Source organism: Alligator mississippiensis, chromosome 13, assembly GCF_030867095.1.
Source record: "Alligator mississippiensis isolate rAllMis1 chromosome 13, rAllMis1, whole genome shotgun sequence".
Classification (NCBI taxonomy): Eukaryota; Metazoa; Chordata; order Crocodylia; family Alligatoridae; genus Alligator; species Alligator mississippiensis.
In genome coordinates, this window is record NC_081836.1 from 3,571,545 (window position 1) to 3,589,775 (window position 18,231).

An 18,231-nucleotide genomic window follows, 5' to 3' on the forward strand; every position below is an offset into this window, starting at 1 on the left:
CGCTTCTTCCCCCTTGCCCTCAGAAATAAATTAGAAGGACACACCACCGAACAGGGGAAGCTGGCAGTTATGAATGGTGCAAGTAGGAGCTGCAGAGCCAATGTGTAGGGATCAGTGCCTTCTTATAAGGACAGGCTGGTGAAGTCTTGGATGGTGCCGTCAGGGGGAAGCTGCTGCCCGAGGCCGATCACCTGCCTTGATACCCATCAGCACAAAACTCTCTGCTATGTTAAAACTGTGACTAATAACCGTCACTATCTGAAAAACCAAATGTGCTGCACAAAACTAGAGAAAAGTCAGAATAGTCACTTTTCATTTAGCATCGAGGCCAGTTTCAAGAAGGCCCTTCAATTTTACAATTCTTTGCTTGGAGCCAGGGCCACTTTGGAGAGACCTTCATGGGGGGAAAACAAAGGGAAAAGAGATGTGATTGAAAGAAGAGGGGGGGAAAAATGCATTTTCCCTTCCAAGCTGACCTGTTCTTGAGAAGGAACATGGACATGATAATTCCTTTCAGCATTTGACAGTGAAGCCAGTTATTTTCACTGGAAGTGCACAAACTATTCATGCTTTGATGAATGTGTACTTTGAATCATACATTGATTCATACGTTGATCACGTAACTCCAGCAAGAATCAACTAATAGAAAAATGGGGCTCTGGAGACTGCAGTTGTGCTGTGGACTGAACACTTCAGTATTTCCACCTTCCTCTGACTTCATGCAGTTAAATCAGTGGGGCCTAGTTTGTTCCTGATGAACTACCATAGAAAGGACTCAGACCCAACACTTTAGTAGACACATCTTTGCAATAAGAAGAGTGTTATCCAATATCCTGAGCAGTACTGGAGCTCAGTAATGAATGCTCATTCATTTCGAATCAATAGGTTGAGTCCAGCCAAGACAACTCTCAATACTTACTCGATTGGCAAATCGATGGGACAGTTCTCAGCTCACATCTTTGGGATTTCTAGTACCGGTGCTATATATTAATATACAGATCTGCAGTCCAATGCCTATGCCTACACGATGCCCAGCAATCACGGTATAGTGATTATACAGCTCAGACTGTATAGGGAGATTTTTCCATTTGCTTTTACCTGCACACAAAAACGTTCACCGGTGGCAACGTGTTTGGAGTCATTATCCACGGAGCGACCCGGAAAACGACGGTGTCTGTGAAGATCGGAGCCTGGGGGATACCCTGGAAGAGAAGCAGGAACAACGCACACAGTGATCGCATCCATCTGCTCACAAAGCTCCACGCTCAGTGTGGGGTCGATTTAACGGAGGGGTGGACGACATGGTCGTGGGCAAAACAGGCAAATGAGCAGAGTCAACCAGTTTAATGAGCTCTGAACCTTTCCTCCCGGGGTTTGCTAATGCTGGACTGCACATCATCCCTTCTAAGTGCTAATCAAAGCAATCAGCTCCATCCTGCCTCAGGAGAGCAAAGGAAACCAGCATTTTGCCTCACCTACATTTCTGACCCAAAGGACTTGATGGACTAGATCCTAAGCTGGTGTAGCTCTCCAGACTTCAGCTGATTTACACGACAGCTAAGGGTCTGGCCTTGTGTACCCTTCTGCAGCTCTCCTTTGGGACCTATTTCTGGTGCATTTTGAGGAATCCCTTTCCCCATGGGGAGCTGCTTGCTGGTGTTACCCCACCGTGCTGGGTTTTTTTTCCAGGGAGAGGCATTTCTTAGGACTGTCTTCAGGGCCAGTTGGGAGGGGGTACTGCCAAAATTGGAAACAACCTCCCACCTCTCCCCTCTGCCGGCAGAAAGACACCCGAGATTGCCGTGTGCTTCACATTCCTGCACGGTCCTAGCAGGCAGATCACAGCCAAGCCCCCCACGTGTGTCATGTAACACGCAGCCTCCCTGACCTCAGACAAGGGCTGAGCCCTTCGGTGCCAGATGAAGTTTCATGAGATGATTTGCAGCTCACTGCAAGTCTTGTTGCTTTGACACGGGCACCCGGGGCCTGGGCAGGGTGCACTCCAAAAAAAGCACTTAAGTCTTCAAACCAAAAAAAAAAAAAGGGGGGGGGGGGGAGCTTTGAAATAACATCTCTCAGGGCTGAAATGGGCATATTATATGTGCTAAGCAATGCGTTGAGCTGTAACTTCAGCAGCTTCTTCTGTTTCATAACAGAGATGCAATGGGGAACTGGAGGGTCAAGCTGGTGCCTAACGGGGGACCCTGCATGAATGGAAACCCCGCATTGCAGCAAGGAGAAATGTGGAAGTCAGAGTTGGTGAGGCACAGGGTTTACTACGTAGGTGCAACAACCGGAGAGAGAGGTTCTCTATCTAGACCCGCTCCAAGTGCAACTCCAGCGACCGTGGGGCAGGAAATCCTCGAGGGTCTGAGCATAGATCACCATTTTCTTCAGAATTGACAATGGTGACCATCATGGTGCCTTACATCTCCTGGAGAGCGTTAACAGGAGTGTGCTCCTCTTTCCAATGGGAGACTTGATCCCATTATATTTGCACCACTAGGCTATTGGTTGGTGGGCATGTTGTTTGCTTTGCCCATGTCAGGACACTAAAAACCTGCCCTGCCCCCTGCCCGGTGTTGGCACGGATGCTTGTGCAATGCGAGTGCTAAACTCTGCCGCTGGTGTCAGTATGCAGAGACTTCCTGGGCTCGATTCTGACCCTGCTCACGCTAGGTTTACGCTGACAAGACTCCAGGGGAATGGCTCCTGGTTTTTCATGGGATAAGAGGCCTAAGTCAGAAGCATTTTGCAATTGTGAATGAGAACAAAATGCAAAGCCTTGGAGATTCCTGGTGTAAAGGACTATCTGTTACTTTGCATGCACGATTACTGCAACCCTTCTTGCTTTTTGCTCATAGTTAAAGCTGGAACGATCATTTCTGGGATTGGGGTAAGAGCTGCTTAGTCTTCAGGGCCTAACTGCCCCTTAACCCTGTGCCAGAGCTGCCGATAAGGGTCAGTGCCAGCTGTGATGACGTGCTATAGATTGTGCTCAAGAAAGGAGACCCAGGCTCACTTCACATGGGACACTTAAAGGCAACCAGTAATACAAGCCTGTCTTTAGCCACCTGGTAATCTTATAACTCATTCTCCAAGGCACCCAGGCTCCTGCAGCACCTATTGTAAGTGTTGCACAAAAGCTCACAAGGGGGAAAAATAATTTGCAAACATCTCTGGTTTTCACACATTTGACCCATCCTCATCTGCAAGTAGCTATCAGAACAAATGGCTCCCTAGCATTACTGCACTGAGCTACCCGAGGCTGTAGTCGTTTGACTCTGCTGTGAAGCTGAATGTCCCGATACGACCCCTTCTCCCGTTATTCCCAAACCTCAATCAACGACTCCAGAAGGCTGACGCTGATGGAGACCAGCCCGTTGAAGCTGTCATCTGGGAAGCGGAGTCCCTCGACGAAGAACTCCAGCTCCGCGGATCCACCGGTGTACTTCACGCTGTGATACAGCTTTCTCCGGCCCAGGACGTGGATGTAACGGCGGCCAAAGAAAGGATCTAGAAACAGCGGGAGAAAAGGAACATGCAGAAAAGACACGTCTTTCTTATACCCACTCCTTCCAGCTTTTCACTCTTTGTCCCCTTCCCACTTTTAATTTGGATCTCAAAATCTGTAACCGCAGAGCATCGGGTGGCTGAGAACTACTGGTCTATACGGATACAGCCGGAGACTGTCACTTGCCTCTTAAACAGCCCAGTGTAACAGTTAACAAGTTAATTAAGTGATGAACTAAGAAGCCCAAGTGGCCCGCATCCGGGGCCAGTCCGCTGTCATTTGAGCTATGGGAATGTGCTCCGTGCAGTCTCGCCAGGAGAACGTCTTTGGTTTCGGCCTGTGGGAGGTGGGATCTTCGTGCCTTTGAGAGCCGTGCTGCGACTGTCCAGCGACTGGCCGCAGGCTCAGATCTGCAGAGAAGATTCACCGGCAGTTTTCCTTTGTGACCCCCAGGCTTTAAGAGTGCTTTGTGTTTCGGGGCCCCTTGAAGCCAAGAGCAAAGCTCCATCATGATGATCCTAGTCTTGACACCGATGACCCCCCTGCATCCACCTTTACAACTAAGCCTGCTGCAGCTGGTCCCTAATCTACTGGACCAGGCTTTGAGTTTTGGCGCTAGGTGGACATGCGGTCGTCTAGCATGACAGCTCTGATCAGGAATATTGGGGAAATCATGCCCTTGGCTTGTCGGGAGCAGAGGGTGCCGCTGTGCTGTGGGCAGGGCACCGCCCTACCGACTCTTGTGCAAACTGTCCTCCGGACAACACTGCAGGTCTATTAAGCTTCTCCGCCTGGCCTCATGCCCCATAGCCTTCTGCCTCTGACCCCTAGACAAACTGGATATTAGGAAAAACTGGGCACCAAAGGAGACAGCTGACTTTTTTTTCTTTTTTTTATAGGTGTTTAGACAGAAGAATCCAGTATAGGGAGCTTGCTTTTTCTTAGGCCTCTTTCGCTCACGGTCTTATACCGCCCAGAGGCAAGATACACCATTGCAAACTGCAGTGATTTAGTGGATCCAGAACTGGACCACGACTCAGCAGACCTGGGCTTGATTCCCCATCTCATTCCCTGGCTTGCTGGGGGACCTTGCACAAGTACCATCACTTCTCTGCAGCCTCAGCTTCCCTCACTTGTGAAATGGGAGTAAAAAAAAATCCGGACCTCCTTTGCTGCGAGATCTCCTGAAGCCTGCCACATAACAGCTAGCCAGGTGGCGCTTACAATTAAAAACTCCTTTGTGATCTTGTTTCTCTTGATCTAGTACAATAACGACAGGGCATGCTCTCTGGCTGTGAACTACCCTGCCTTGCACATGCAGATGCTCCATTTTTAAATCAGCACAAAGCCCAGGTCATGTATGCTCTGGTACAGGCATCACACCGCCTTGCTGTGGTACCTCAAGTCAGCTCTGGGATAGCTATTAACATCTGTGGAGAGCGGCCCCATCATAAGTGCTTGCTCGCTGCTGCATTCCCCGTGCTTAATTAACGTCAGCAGAGAGAATACATGCAACTTCTCAGCCTCTTTGTAATTAGACCTGACAAGTGGACTGAGGAATTTTGGCAGGGGAGACGAATCAACTCATCACTCGACCATTAACTCGCTCATTCACCTGCTAGTGACCTTACATGATGCTCAGGTGCTTGGCCTGGGGCATGGCCTCAGCTTCTGCCTTTGCACGAAAGCCCTGTCCTTTCACCACCCGAGCGGATGTAGAAGGCTGCTGGCAACTTGCAGACTGGCACGTAGGGAAAATGCCATGCCTGATCATGTCAGCACAGGACGGTTTCCCCTAATTGATACGGTGCTAGCGCCATGCAGACAGCTACTGCAGGCCAGAGGGAAACGGGCCGGTGTTTGTGGATCCCTCGTTATGTTCTGGTCCAATGGCAGAATCAACGAATCATAGAAAACGAGGGTTGGGAGGGACCTCAGGAGGTCGCATCTAGTCCAAAGCAGGACCAGCCCCAGCTACATCATCCCACCCACGGCTTTAATCTTAAAAATCTCCAAGGATGGAGACTCCACCACCTCTCTGGGTAGCCTGTCCCAGTGCTTCACCACCATCCTAGGGAGAGAGTTTTTCCTAATATCCAACCTCAACTTTCCTTGCTGCAACTGGAGACCATTGCTCCTTGCTCTGTCACCATTCAACTCTCCCAAACAAAGCAGGGAGGACTCTCCCAGGGAGGATCAAGAAACTCCCAAAGGCTGCAGCAAAGGACACCAGTTATTCAGTAGACGCCCATCACATTAAAAGACAGACCCAAAGAATAACCCTAAGACTAAACAAGACATGAATGGCGTCACCCACAAAACCCCCGTGATACGACTCTGTGCCCAGTTCTTCCTCCTCGCCCCCTTTACCTGCTCTGATAACCTTTGTCATAGTATCAGCAAAGCACCGTGGAAGGATCTGCCCTCCCGGTGGGCACGTCTACAAGGTAACTGTGGTGCAGTGTAGACAGGCTCAAGCTAGCTTTAAACCAACTAGAAGCAGTGGAGCTGGGGCAGCAGGAGCACTGCATAAACCAAATGCCCGAGTAACATCTTGGTCCGAGTGTTACAGCCTGCACTGAGCTCCGCAGTGCCATGGCCACACTAGTGCTACTGGTGTGCAACCCAACTAGCTCGGTGATTTCTATACCCGGCTGCAACCATTGCAGGGAGTGAAGCCCAGGCTTCCCCCTCCCCAAATGCTGCCTCTGCCCAGAATGGTCCCTACTCCTTGCATTCAGACGTTCACATCCACCCCCAGACTAAAAAAGTTAGAAGAATTGAGGAGAAAATGTTTTCTCACACTGTTTCTGGCTGTGAGGATGTTAAATGGAGGGGGAGGGCACAAGCTGAGAGGAGTTGGAGAGTTTTACTAAAATAGCAAAAAGGATAAAGGTCAGTCCTGACCCATTGTTCTTCTTCAGCTATTCTTGGGGAAAAAAAAGAAAACTTTACATTTTGGGGGGGAAAAAAAAAAAATCACTGGAGACATTGGGAAAGCACAGTTGACACCAACCAACTGCACACTGGGTTAATGATTGCTGGAGAGGCAATTATTTTAGTGGGATGTGTATGCATGGAAAGCCAGAGCAAAGAACATGCAGAGAGCAAGGCCAACAAGAAAAGGACAAAGCTTGCAACCCCAGAGATCACGGGAGCACCATGACATGACGGACAAGGGAGGGGGCAGAGAAGGAAAAAGAGGCAACACTTACTCTGCACGTAGAAGACCCCGACTTTGTCAGAGTCGGATATAGGAATGTAGAGAACCATTTCGTATCCTGGAGGCAGTCTTTGGGGGCCTTCGGTTCTCAAGACCATCCGAGCCATATCCAGCAAATCTGGGGCCAAAGCAGATTGGAGAAGTCAGAAGGAAGTCTCATCACTTCTCAGAACAAAACTACAGACCAGGCTCAAGGATGACCCTCAGAGATCAAGGCCTCAGCTAGTTAGGGCAAAAAGAAATGTTTCATTTTAAAACATAATTACTCTGGAACCTGGGGGTTTTGGAACGAGCAACCATTCCCTGGTAGGTTTTCTTCTAGGAAAAAGGCTGCACCCACGTGCTAGCAAATTAAACTCTCATAGGTGACTAGTGAGTACCACGGACAGTTTGCAAACAGAAAAAGGGAAATCAGGTGTCTGAATTTTGCTCTACTTCATTAGTGAATTCCTTGAAACAATTAAAATTGAGAAAAAGCCAAGCCCACATTTCTAATCTGATGCTGAGGCACTGGGGGTGGGGGCTGTGTGTAAAATACCTTCTTTGCTGAATACTTTTTCATCTTCACAATCCAGCATGGAGATCAGAGGATTGTCCTTGTCACAGTTCACTAGCAGGATGGCTCCTTGTCCATCCGGGCCCCAAGTCCATGTTGCCTGAAAATGGAAAAGCTTGGCTTAGTGCAATGGGTCTCAACTGTTTTAGACTCAAGGCACTGCTGGATAGGCTCGAGACTCCCCTTGGAAAATGCCGGCCCGTAGCTTTCACTCTTTTTTTGACTATAGAAAAATAACAGAGCAATTGTTTTATTGAAAAAGGACTTAGAAAGCCCAGAGCAGGTCGGAGTCTGAAACCTCTGGGTTTGTCTTGTGACTTATGTTTATACACCTAACAGTGCTAACATTGCATGGCACCCCGTAGCACCCTTGAAAGGATCTCAAGGACACCCCTGGTTGAGAATCACTGGCTATGTCGCTCTAGTAGCCAGCTCCAGTTGCTATCAGCCTGCTGGCAACTATTCATAAAGAAAGAGGTCAGTGTGTTCATTGTAGGAGTGAGAAACACAGTTTAGGCAGTGGTCAGGGTTAAGCATTGCCTGAAAGGGCAAATCTCGTGATGTGTACATGCACCCTCAGTCCTTGCTAATAACCACGGGCTGGGCAGTGTTCTTCTTTACAAATGAAAGGAGCTTTTTTATGAAAAGCATCTCTAAAAAGCAATGGCAATCCAGGCAAGGGGAGAAGCCTCCGCCTTCACCCCATCCCAGCACCTGCCAGTGACTTAATGAATGTTCCTTGCACTCCACAATTATGTCTTCATCATCCATTCCTGTTCTGGACAGCGGTGCAGTGTTGTTCAAATAGCAAATGAGGAAAGCTGGCCTTTCAGAGAGGGCTCCACAGGCAGGCACTGCTCAGCAGAGCAAAGAGGTATAATTTACTCTTGTTCTCCATCTCTTGGCTGCTTTTCCAGGAATTACAGTGCCGTGGTGCCAAGTGAACGCAGCTCTCGGTATATCAGCCCAGCTTCTTCAGAAATCAGCCTTCTGTTCCTATTCAGACAGCCAGTACAGAATGCAACTTTCCAGAGAGGAGAGAGGCGCTCAGGCCAAATTTGGGACATCTTGCAATTGAGAGAAGCTGGGCGATGGAGGTCTGGGTGCAATCCATGCCTATGATTTCCTTCTTGCATTTGCTAAGGGACCCGCATCTCAGCTCACTGGCAGGGTTACAGACTTTAGGCTCAAGTTTCTAATACTTTACTTCAGAGGCTCCTACTGTGACAGCAGCTACTGCTTGCTGCTCTCCTGCAAAGGAACAGGACAGGAGAACAAGAAGGCTGCTCCTGGCGCCAAGATGACCCACAGGCTCCCATTGTCCTCCTACCCATCTCCAGACTGCAACTTCTTTCAGATTTCCTTTTGAACATGACCAAACCCAGAGGAAGGGGTAGAGATAATTGCCCTGAAATAGGGCTTGGCCTCATGGGGCTGGAACAGCAGATGTGGTGTCAAAGGCTAGTTAGCTGCTGGTGCCAGGGATGATGGCAAGGCTGTGTCCTCACAGCTGGGCACCACAGGCTGAGCATAGAGGCTAAAGGAAAGAAAAGCAGCAGTTTGACCAAACAGTGATTTCATCCCAGACCCTTCACACAGGCGGAGTTACCTTCCGTGGGTTGTTCTTTTCCACCACTCCATCACGGTCTGCATCGACATCCAGAGAGATGCCTAGAAACACAAGAGAACCAGTCAGGTCACTGTTCGCATTTCCAGCAGCATGCAACAGGGAGAAGCAGCTCATCTCCAAACCGAGACTGAGGTTTGGTGCAAGGGACAGTGCCTGTAACACTTTCCCCATGTGAGTGGGCAGTTCGTATAGCCCTGTGCAAAGTGATGTGGGCTGGGCTCCGTCCAGCCTCCATGCCTCCCCTTGGCCCTTCAGTGCCTACATTGTTATTACAATACCAGTTAATTTCCCATGTAAGCTATCAATCACCTCTATAGTGCCCAAAAAAGCTTATCTTGCTCAGGGACTCATGGTAGAGGTGGTATCTTTTATTAGATCAGCTAGATTTTTGCAAAAAATGTCTTTATCTTGCTCAGGTGCAGGATAGGCAAAGGGATCGATTCTGCTCTTAGCCGCAGCAGGTGGAAAATCAGGAGCAACTCTGCAGGAATAGATTTGCTACAAATTTTTATGGAGGCAAAGGGAAGAAGAATCTAGTTCCTTGGCCCAGGAGCCAAAGCATATTGAAATGGATGGATAAATCCTGTGACTTCAGGGGCTAAGCTTGGGCCCCAAGGCAGATCCAGCAGGCCTCAGTAACTATCATGCAACCTAAGCATGTGACTACATTGCTGTACAGCATATTTTGAGTAGCCAGGCTTGTTAACAGTATAGGGAGCTTCCTAGATGGTTTCATGATAGGGAAACAGAGGCTGGGTCACACAGGGCTGACATTAGCATTTCCTTTCAACATCTTGTTTTGCCATGCACTAATTATTTCAACATGCTGCATTGCTGGCAGTTTGACAGGGCTTCTTTTTTTGAAGTTTTTGATAGTTGTATAAATAGCTCGTGGTGCAATTAGGTTCAAGTCAGGGCATTATGAATCCCTGCTTGTTCCCGTGTGGGCTGCCGGCACTATAATGCACCTTCTAGCTTACCATAAAATTACAGACTCATAGAAAATTCAGGTGGGAAGGGACCTCAGGAGGTCACATCTAGTCCAACCCCCTGCTCCAAGCAGGGTCATCGCCAACTAGATCATCCCAGCCAGGGCTTTGTGTAGCCAGGTCCTAAAACCCTCCAAGGATGGAGAATCCACCACCTCTCTGGGTAACTTGTTCTAGCGTTTTACCACTTGCTCTATTCAGCACTGGCAAGGCCTCAGCTGGATTACTGTGTCCTGTTTGGGGTCCCACACTTCAAGCAGGACATGGATAAATTGGAAAGAGTCCAGGGAAGAGCAATGAAAATGATTAGAGGCATGGGAAGCATGAATTACAAGGAAAGGCTGGAAGAGCAAAGGTTATTTAGCTTGGGGAAGAGAAGACTGGGGGTGGGATTTGAAAACGGTCTTCAAATACCTGAAGGGTGATTATAGAGAGGGTGGGGAAGAGACTCTTCTCTGTGGCTGTAGGGGACAGGACTAAGAGAAATGGCCTCAAGCTGCAGTAGAAATTTATGGTGGAAACTAGGAAGAAGTTTCTGACTACGAGGCTGGCTAAGCAGAGAAGTTGTGGGATCTCCATCCTTGGAAGTTTTCAAGAGCAGGTTGGATAGACACTGGCCTCTGATGGTCTATTCAGAGAGGCTGAGCATGGGGCTGGACTACATGCAACCTCCTGAGATGCCTACTTTCCTATGATACTATTTGGGCCCTGAGGCCCCGATCGTGCCGTCAGATGTTTGCAGAGGGATGCCTGCACCTATGTGGAGTCCCACTGAAAGCAATGGGGCTCTGCGAGATGGATCCTTGTGCAGGTCTGGGGCAACTGGGCCTGAAGTAAAACTTGAGCTCTTAAACACCCCAGGACTTTTCAAGGGAAGGGAGTAGAGTTTCTCAGGTCATTTCGTACAGTGCCTAGCACAACAGGCCTTTGTGGGGATGGGTTTTATAGGCACAATCACAACAGCGAACAGAGCTCATCTTGGCTCACAAGCCAGACTACCACTTGTCAATTAGCCACTGTCAGTGGTCTAATTTACCACAATAAAAAGACGTCAACATGTATTTTCAGACGTGACTAACCTAGTGAAATGGTGGGTTTTGGCACCGTTTCGTGGCGCGTATCTAAACGACGTGTACCGTGTACAAGTGCCCTTTGAGACCACATGGTAGGAATGATTTTGGGTATGCATACACAAGCAAGTTAGCATGGCATCAGCTAGGGGTGAGCTTGCTCCGCATCCACCGAAGGGTAAGCTGCTGCATGATTGCCCTGGGCAGGGGCAGTTATCTCAGAGCTGGTGGTGCTCTGGGAGTTCACAGCTGGAGGCCACTCGCCCCATCCAGAGTCAAATGAATCTGTGCAATGATGGGCTTGGTGCAGCGCTCAGCCAAAATATTCAGCGTCTGCTTCCTTGTATAGAAGTCAATGGCTGTAATGGTCTGCCCCGGGGGTCTCGTATGGTAGCACCAGATTCCTCAACAAAGCCGCCTGTTCCTCGTGCCCCCTTCAAGCTGTGCTCCCCCGGGGCCATCTAAACTCCCTGCGTCTTCCCCACCATGTTCACATGGAGTCATTTTCCACCGCCGCCTGGGCCCGGAGGGAAGGCTGTGGCATATCAGGTTTCCTGATGCATTTTGAGACATCATGTGAGACATTTCTGTCCCCCTGTAAGCTGTTTTGCTGCTAAGGCAACAGTAGGAACAGCCTGCGCGGCTATAGTTAGTTACTATCAAGTGAATTTTACAAGGAGAGGGGGAAAAAAAACCCCCTCCAAACACTAATAGACCTCCAGCCTGAAGGAACAGAGCCTCCGTTGGAGATGGCAAAGGCATATGAGCACCGTTTCCTCAGCACCAGCTATGCACAAACCAGACACCAATGTTTTGCTCTCCATTATGTCAGGGTAAGGCAGGGGAGACTCCACCGATACTATATGGACTTAAGAGGCTATGAGAGAGATCAGACAACACTTTGCCCTTGTACATTTACAGCAATAACTAAGATCCATCTAGGCAGAGAAGGTCAAAGACTTGTATTTCTGTAGTGTGGAAGAAGTCTAGTGGAGACCGGGGCCCCATTTTGCTAGGTGCTCTACATACCGAGGGTACGTCTACAGTGCAATCAGAGATGCAATTGCAGATGTGGACATATCAGGGCTAGCTTTAACCTACCTGCGTAGCTTTAATGTGGTGAAGTTACAGCAGCAGACCCCCATGCAAATTAGGGGCTTGGGCACTGGCTTGTACTCATATATTCAGAGCCATAGTCTGAGACCATCCTTACCCTGAGAAACTTGTAGCCTAAAGAAGCAAAAGGGTGGCAGAAAAAAAATCTCCATTTTACAGATGAGAACCGAGATGCAGAGCGCTGAAGGCTGATATTTTCAGGGGTGCTCAACATCTACCGCTGGAGCTAGACCGTCAGTAAGATCCCACTTACTACTCAAGCACCAAAGGTGAGATGCTGGGTTTTCCCAAGAGCCCAGCAGGCTGGGCGATTGCATGCTAGTTGCTCTGCCATTTTGAAACCCTGGCTGCTGGCTGTCGCACTCTCCTGAAAAATCAGGCTCTTATTTTGGTTTGCAAAAAGGAAATAGTACCGCTTTGAAAATCTGGCCTGTAAGAGACTTGCAAAGATCCCAGAATGAATCTATAGCAGAGCCAAGAATCACAGAAAACGAGGCTTGGAGGGCCTTCAGGAGGTCACATCTAGTCCAACCCCCTGCTCAAAGCAGGATCAGCCCCAACTAGATCATCCCAGCCAAGGTTTTGTGTAGTTGGGTCTGAAAAACCTCCAAGGTTGGAGACTCCACCACCTCTCTGGGAAGCTTGTTCCAGTGCTTCACCACCCTCTTGGTGAGAAAGTTGAAAGGATCTCCCTCTCAGTCCCACTTATGGACCTCAAGTACAAGGCCATGCCCCTAGGCTGAGAGTTCAGGAAATTTTCCATCATTCATCCTTCGTCCTTCTATAGCACCTTCCCCCAGGGATCAAAGCCTCTCCGACTCTTCCAGGCTTATCAGAATCATTAACTGCATTTAGGGATGGTGAAACCACAGCATAGACACTTGCCTACAGGTGTGGCCAGGCCATGTCTCCTGGCTCATCGTTACACGCCTGAGCCATGAGATGAAGGGGGTGGGCTGGCTGTTGGACTGGGAGGAAAACTGCAACCATCCTGTGGAGCTCACTGGGGCTTGCACTTACCAATGCCCGTCAGGAAGATGCCGGCGTGGTCTACGGGGTGTTCTCCGTTCTCGCTGTAGTAGTTAACATTTACCTGGAAACACAAAACACAGGCTCCTGAGAGAGGTGCCAGGAGGACCGGAGCGTGGCAGGTGACACCCAACAGGGACACAGCGCTAGCTGCCAATTCAGATGTCCCTCTCCAGGATGCATTGGCTTCATGTCTGCCTTGGCTGCTTCTATCTCCCCATCTTGGGCCAACCTGACTGCCTTTGGATGCTGGCTGGTATCACCAGGTCAGCATGGTAAACTTACTGTGCCAGGCCGCCCTGCCCTCAAGCAGGCACCACGGCTCGGGGCAAGCTGCCTGCTAAACCAGAGGTAGCCAGGATGCGTCCTATGATACCCTGAGCAGGCTAATTGGCATGAAAGCAGGCTAATTAGCACTGTCACATGAGTGCCTCTCAGCCAGCCTGGAGTGCCTCAGAGACATGGCTATCTTGGCTCTGGGTTAGGAGGCAGCTTGCCCAGCACAGCACAGAGGCCAGGGGCAGTAAGCCTGCCATGCAGCTGTGCACACGTGTTGCCCTGTATCCCTGCATTGCACAGCTCTCAACATCAGGCCATGTTATCTTTGCTCTCGCCTCATCCCTCTCCTGTCTCCAGCACTTCGCTAGGAGGCAAATGATGCCACTGAACTGCTGAGCAGAGATGGAAGACCCCAAATTCTTGGTGCAACAGGCCTTCGTCTGAAAGAGGGAAGGCAAGCAGAGGCAGGGAGATCTGCAGGCTTGAGGAAGGGCATGGAGGAGATGCCAGGAGCAGCCCGTTGCCCTGCCTGTCAATGGGGAGAAGAGGTCAAGGGATTGCCCTTGAGGCCACTTCCGTCTGCTCCACTCTTGCACTTGCCCATTCCCCCTATTTGCAAACTGCTCCCACACCCCCTGTATTGCAAACCTTGCATATGGGGGAAACAGCAAATCCTAACAAGGGTTGCAACAGCTTCCAAGGAAGCATCAAACTTTGTGGCAACCTGACAGGGCGCAGGTCTTGGGCTTTTTTTGTGCTGGATGCTGCATTACTGACCTTAGCCACTGAGCATCCCCAGCGTACAGCATGTCAGATGGAGCCCACCAATGCCCTCAACTGCACCATGATCAACTGGCCAGTAATGCCGCAGCATCTTCAACCAAGAGACTTCAGGTACATAGCCCTGTTGGCATTGGTGCCATCTTAACACAGATAAACATGGCATCTGGCATTCCCTGCATGGTTTCTCCTGGTACCAGTTACAAAACAGCAGGAGGCAAAGAGAAAAACGAGGCCACTTGCAACCATGAGGGGCTGTAAGCCTTTCTTCCTTGACCTCAGCGCAGCATTCTTCACCGTGATCACAGACCACAGGTTTCTAGCACCTGCATTTAATAAACTGCAGCCGAAGGTACCAGTCAAACTCTGCACCTCGACCAAAAGTACAGTTAAGTTAGAAAGGAGCCATCCATTGAGCCCAAACTTATGTCACTTTGGCAACACCAGACTGGATCTTCCGAGTCTGGTGGAGGACACGTGGGAACGGAGCCATCCTACACAAGCATCCTTAACCAGCGCTGTGAATTCAGTGCCGATCAGACCCAGGGGCACCATCCATCTTCCTCTAAGGCATGGGTAGATGTGCTCAGGACACTTTCAATCCCCGAGTCCTTCTGGGATCTACTCTTCCATTGCTGCTGTGTCTTCTTGTGCACAGGAGGACTAACCCTTGTCCAACTCAAACCGTAAGAGATGGGGTCAGAAACTCCCATCGAGGAATGAGAACCAACACCAGCTTGTAGCCATTTGTGAAGATGCATCCCCCTATTCCTAGCCTGCCTAAAATTTCCAGTTCCTCTGAACATGCCCCATGTCCAAGGGGCGCCCAGGATACCCTGCGCTGTCCTCAGTCTTCCTTTACCTTGTTATCGTTGACCTCTGTGCTGGCTTTGCTCATGCTGAGTCTCAGGGTCGTCCCCTTGTCCAGAGGCCATCGCTTTGCTCCGTTTGCTGGGATCTCCTCCGTTTGGTCATTTGTAACAACCTCCACGCGAACCCCGTCCGTGTGCTTCACGCTGAACGACACGGCATCAGCAGGGGCCGCTCTGCAACGGAGGGAGGAAAGGGAGGCGGTCAAAGGACTCCGGAGAAAAGAAGCCCCTCTGCACCAACACAGATCCCTTATCATTAGCAAGGGAAATAACACACAAGTTATTTCGGCTTCTGAGTACTGCAGAATAACACACTCATCTTCTCCAGATGGTCCCCGATCTGGGTAACCAGGATTGTCCTTCCCTGTCATTAAAAAATCAGCCCAAACTGTAGCTCATTAAGATAGGAAATGATGATTGCTTTGATGGCTTTCTGTTGCTTACGTGAGAGGAGCGGTGCATTCAAAGAACTGGAGCACGGGACTAGCAATTGCAGGGCCTGGGTTCTCCTTCCCACTCAACTACTATCTCCACGTGTGCCTGCAACCTTGAAAGTCACTTTGGCTTCCATTTTAAAAACCCTGGAGGTTTTTAAGGCCCGGCTAAACAAAGCTTTGGCTGGGATGATGTAGTCAGGGGCTGGCCCTACTTTGGACTAGATGTGACCTCCCCAGGTCCCTTCCCACCCTCATTTTCTATGATATTGTGACCAGCAATTTCTCCATCTGCCCCGCCTTTGCACAAAACAATTCAAGATCCTGAGTCAAAAGGCACTTGGAAAGTAGAAACTCCCTAATATAAAGGGATTTGTAACAGTTTGGAAAAAACTCCACTATAAAACCTTAATGTCCCATGCTTTTTACTTCTATGAATAAGACTGTGCTTCTTAAATTCAACCACCCCCTGTTCCAACAAACCGAGGCACCCACGCAGCTCAGATGCTGAAACCCTAGACAAGTATCATGCATCTTTCTGGACATTTGCGTACAGGCTGGAAAAGATAGAGCCTGCCCACATAGCTAAGCTTGGGGAGGACCCTTTGGATGGAAAATGGAGCTCTGCTCTCATTATTAAAGGGTTCGCTCCAGAAATGGATTAAAATTGGTGCGTCCACTGGTTGCAATGGATTACGATGCCTGCTTCCAAGATTACAGTAGCATCTACAGACCCCAATCACAACCAGAGCGAGGCTCGGTACAAGTGCAGCAGAGACAGGCCACCGCTGGGACTGCAGTGTGGGCAATGCACATCCTCACACTCCTCCTCTCCCTTCCCTCAGACCATGGAAAGGAAGGAGAAGGACCCCTTCTTCCTCCACTGACCTGTCCAGCCTAGCCTCTCCCATCTCAGCACTCAAATCAGTGTCACCATCCCACCAGTGACCCTGCTTGCATATTTTAGTCCTTTGTCTCATCCCCTCTCCATCCTGCCTACTCAAGCTGCAAGCTCTGTGGGGCAGGGGGTTGGCACTAAAGTGTAGTAGCATCAGCAATGGGAAGCAAAAGCAACCTGATTCATAATGGTCTCTATGTGAAGGGTGCCACTACGCTCCAGGATCTCTTCTACACAGCATGCACACTTCAGGATGCAGTTATTATCAGCTGTGTGCAGAAACTATGCCTTCCTCAAGCCAGACAAAGCCATGACTCCTTCATGAAGCCCACACTGGCGCCAAGTTTCAAGTGCCGGCAACTCTTTGCCAGCTGCACCTTTCAAACACTCTAGTAACCAGCCTTTAGGACCTTATGTCTGCCCAGTGCCATCAGGCACAGACAGACGCACCAAATCTATCAACAACGGATGCCAGCGCGAGCTGTTACGAGGCAACTGCTATGCCCACCTCATTCTGCAGCTATGCAAATGTAGCACAAAGTGCTTTAACCGCTTCATTCGGGCTCAAAGTGAGTGCAATTTAGCTCGCTTGCATAGGGTCTTGCTGATGTAGCAGATGGGACATGCCAGCTGTTAACAGAAGCGGATCCCCCTCCCCTTTTAAAGCAGTTCAAAGGTATGTTTGTCCTGGCTGCAAGATGGGACCCAGAGGTTAATGTGGCAAGGGGCTGAATGTAAGGCTCCATGCAAATATTAATTCAGATAAATCTGAAAGTACTCCTCTGGGACTATATTTCCCCAGTTGGAGATTCCCTGCTGCCAGGAGAGATCCTACCCGGGAAAGTGCAAGCGGTCGCAACAGGGCTGTGGGCACGCCTGCGACTAATCCAGCCAAGTGGATGCTCAACGAAAGATATATCTGCCAGCTCTTGTTACAAGTCATTTGGTGGTTCCCCTGCGCCTGCCCGCATAGCCCACTGCTCCGGTGAATCTAGGATTGCAGCTGGCCCAAGCTCCACTTCTGTGAAAGACGCGTATTTTGAATAGTGGGGCCTACCAAGGCTCAGGGCAGGAAATCTTTCTAGGAACTCATTTGCACTAGCGCTATTCCCAGCCAAAGCATGTTGGCACCTGTTAGCCATGCGACCCGACACAGGGTCTGGGCTGTTATCCCTCTTTCTCCATCCCCCAAGACACCCTCCACTTTGCAGCCACCTGGAGATGACACCGAGAGGAAGGAAGAGGGGACATAGCTGCAGCAAGGGCCGAGGACGAAGCCTATGAGCTGGTCCAAGTCAGGAGAGAAACCGAAGTCCTTTATACTATGGGGTGATGTGGGCCCGATCCTTTTTCCACTGTCGTCAAAGGCAATATGGCCAAAGACTGAGTAGGAGCAGGATCTGCATTGTCCCACAAGTCTGCAAGCTCAGCTGTGTGGTTTCAGACCCAAATTAAAGACCCAGTCATATCCACTTCGCTATCAGGCAGATGCTGGCCATTCATTTTGGTGCAAAGGAGTCTTCAGGGGACCGTGGAGGAGGTCTGTGGGGTCTAAGTATTCAAAATTTCCCCAGCCAGATGGCAAAATTTGGTGAGGCCACGTCTCAGCAGACCTCTCGGCACCTCGCAGTCCATCGCAGTGTAGCATGTTCCTGGGGACATAATGGGGGAAGACAGCGTAGCGCTGCAGTGTTTCCAGCCATTCCCCTCCACCAGGGAGAGACTCATCAGCGACTGGCAACATGGCCCTGATGTTAAACACCTGCATCTCTCATTCTGTGCCAATGCAGTTACCACTGTTACTATGATGGAGATGTTTTATGGCAGGTCAGCCCCTGCCC

General features: G+C 49.8%; 1 protein-coding gene across 2 annotated transcripts in view; it reads right to left on the bottom strand.

Moving 5' to 3' along the window:
• LOC102575591 (protein-arginine deiminase type-2) overlaps positions 1 to 18,231 on the bottom strand; it is a 52,274-nt gene that overhangs the window by 16,802 nt on the left and 17,241 nt on the right. For both annotated transcript variants that reach the window (XM_019500047.2, XM_059716257.1), the window contains exons 2-8: positions 15,049 to 15,232; positions 13,119 to 13,191; positions 8,903 to 8,964; positions 7,276 to 7,393; positions 6,730 to 6,855; positions 3,338 to 3,516; positions 1,099 to 1,202 (exon numbers count right to left, since the gene is read on the bottom strand). In XM_019500047.2, the coding sequence (XP_019355592.1) occupies positions 1,099 to 1,202; positions 3,338 to 3,516; positions 6,730 to 6,855; positions 7,276 to 7,393; positions 8,903 to 8,964; positions 13,119 to 13,191; positions 15,049 to 15,084 (698 nt within the window). In that variant the 5' untranslated portion in view covers positions 15,085 to 15,232. The remainder of the gene's footprint in view (positions 1 to 1,098; positions 1,203 to 3,337; positions 3,517 to 6,729; positions 6,856 to 7,275; positions 7,394 to 8,902; positions 8,965 to 13,118; positions 13,192 to 15,048; positions 15,233 to 18,231) is intronic.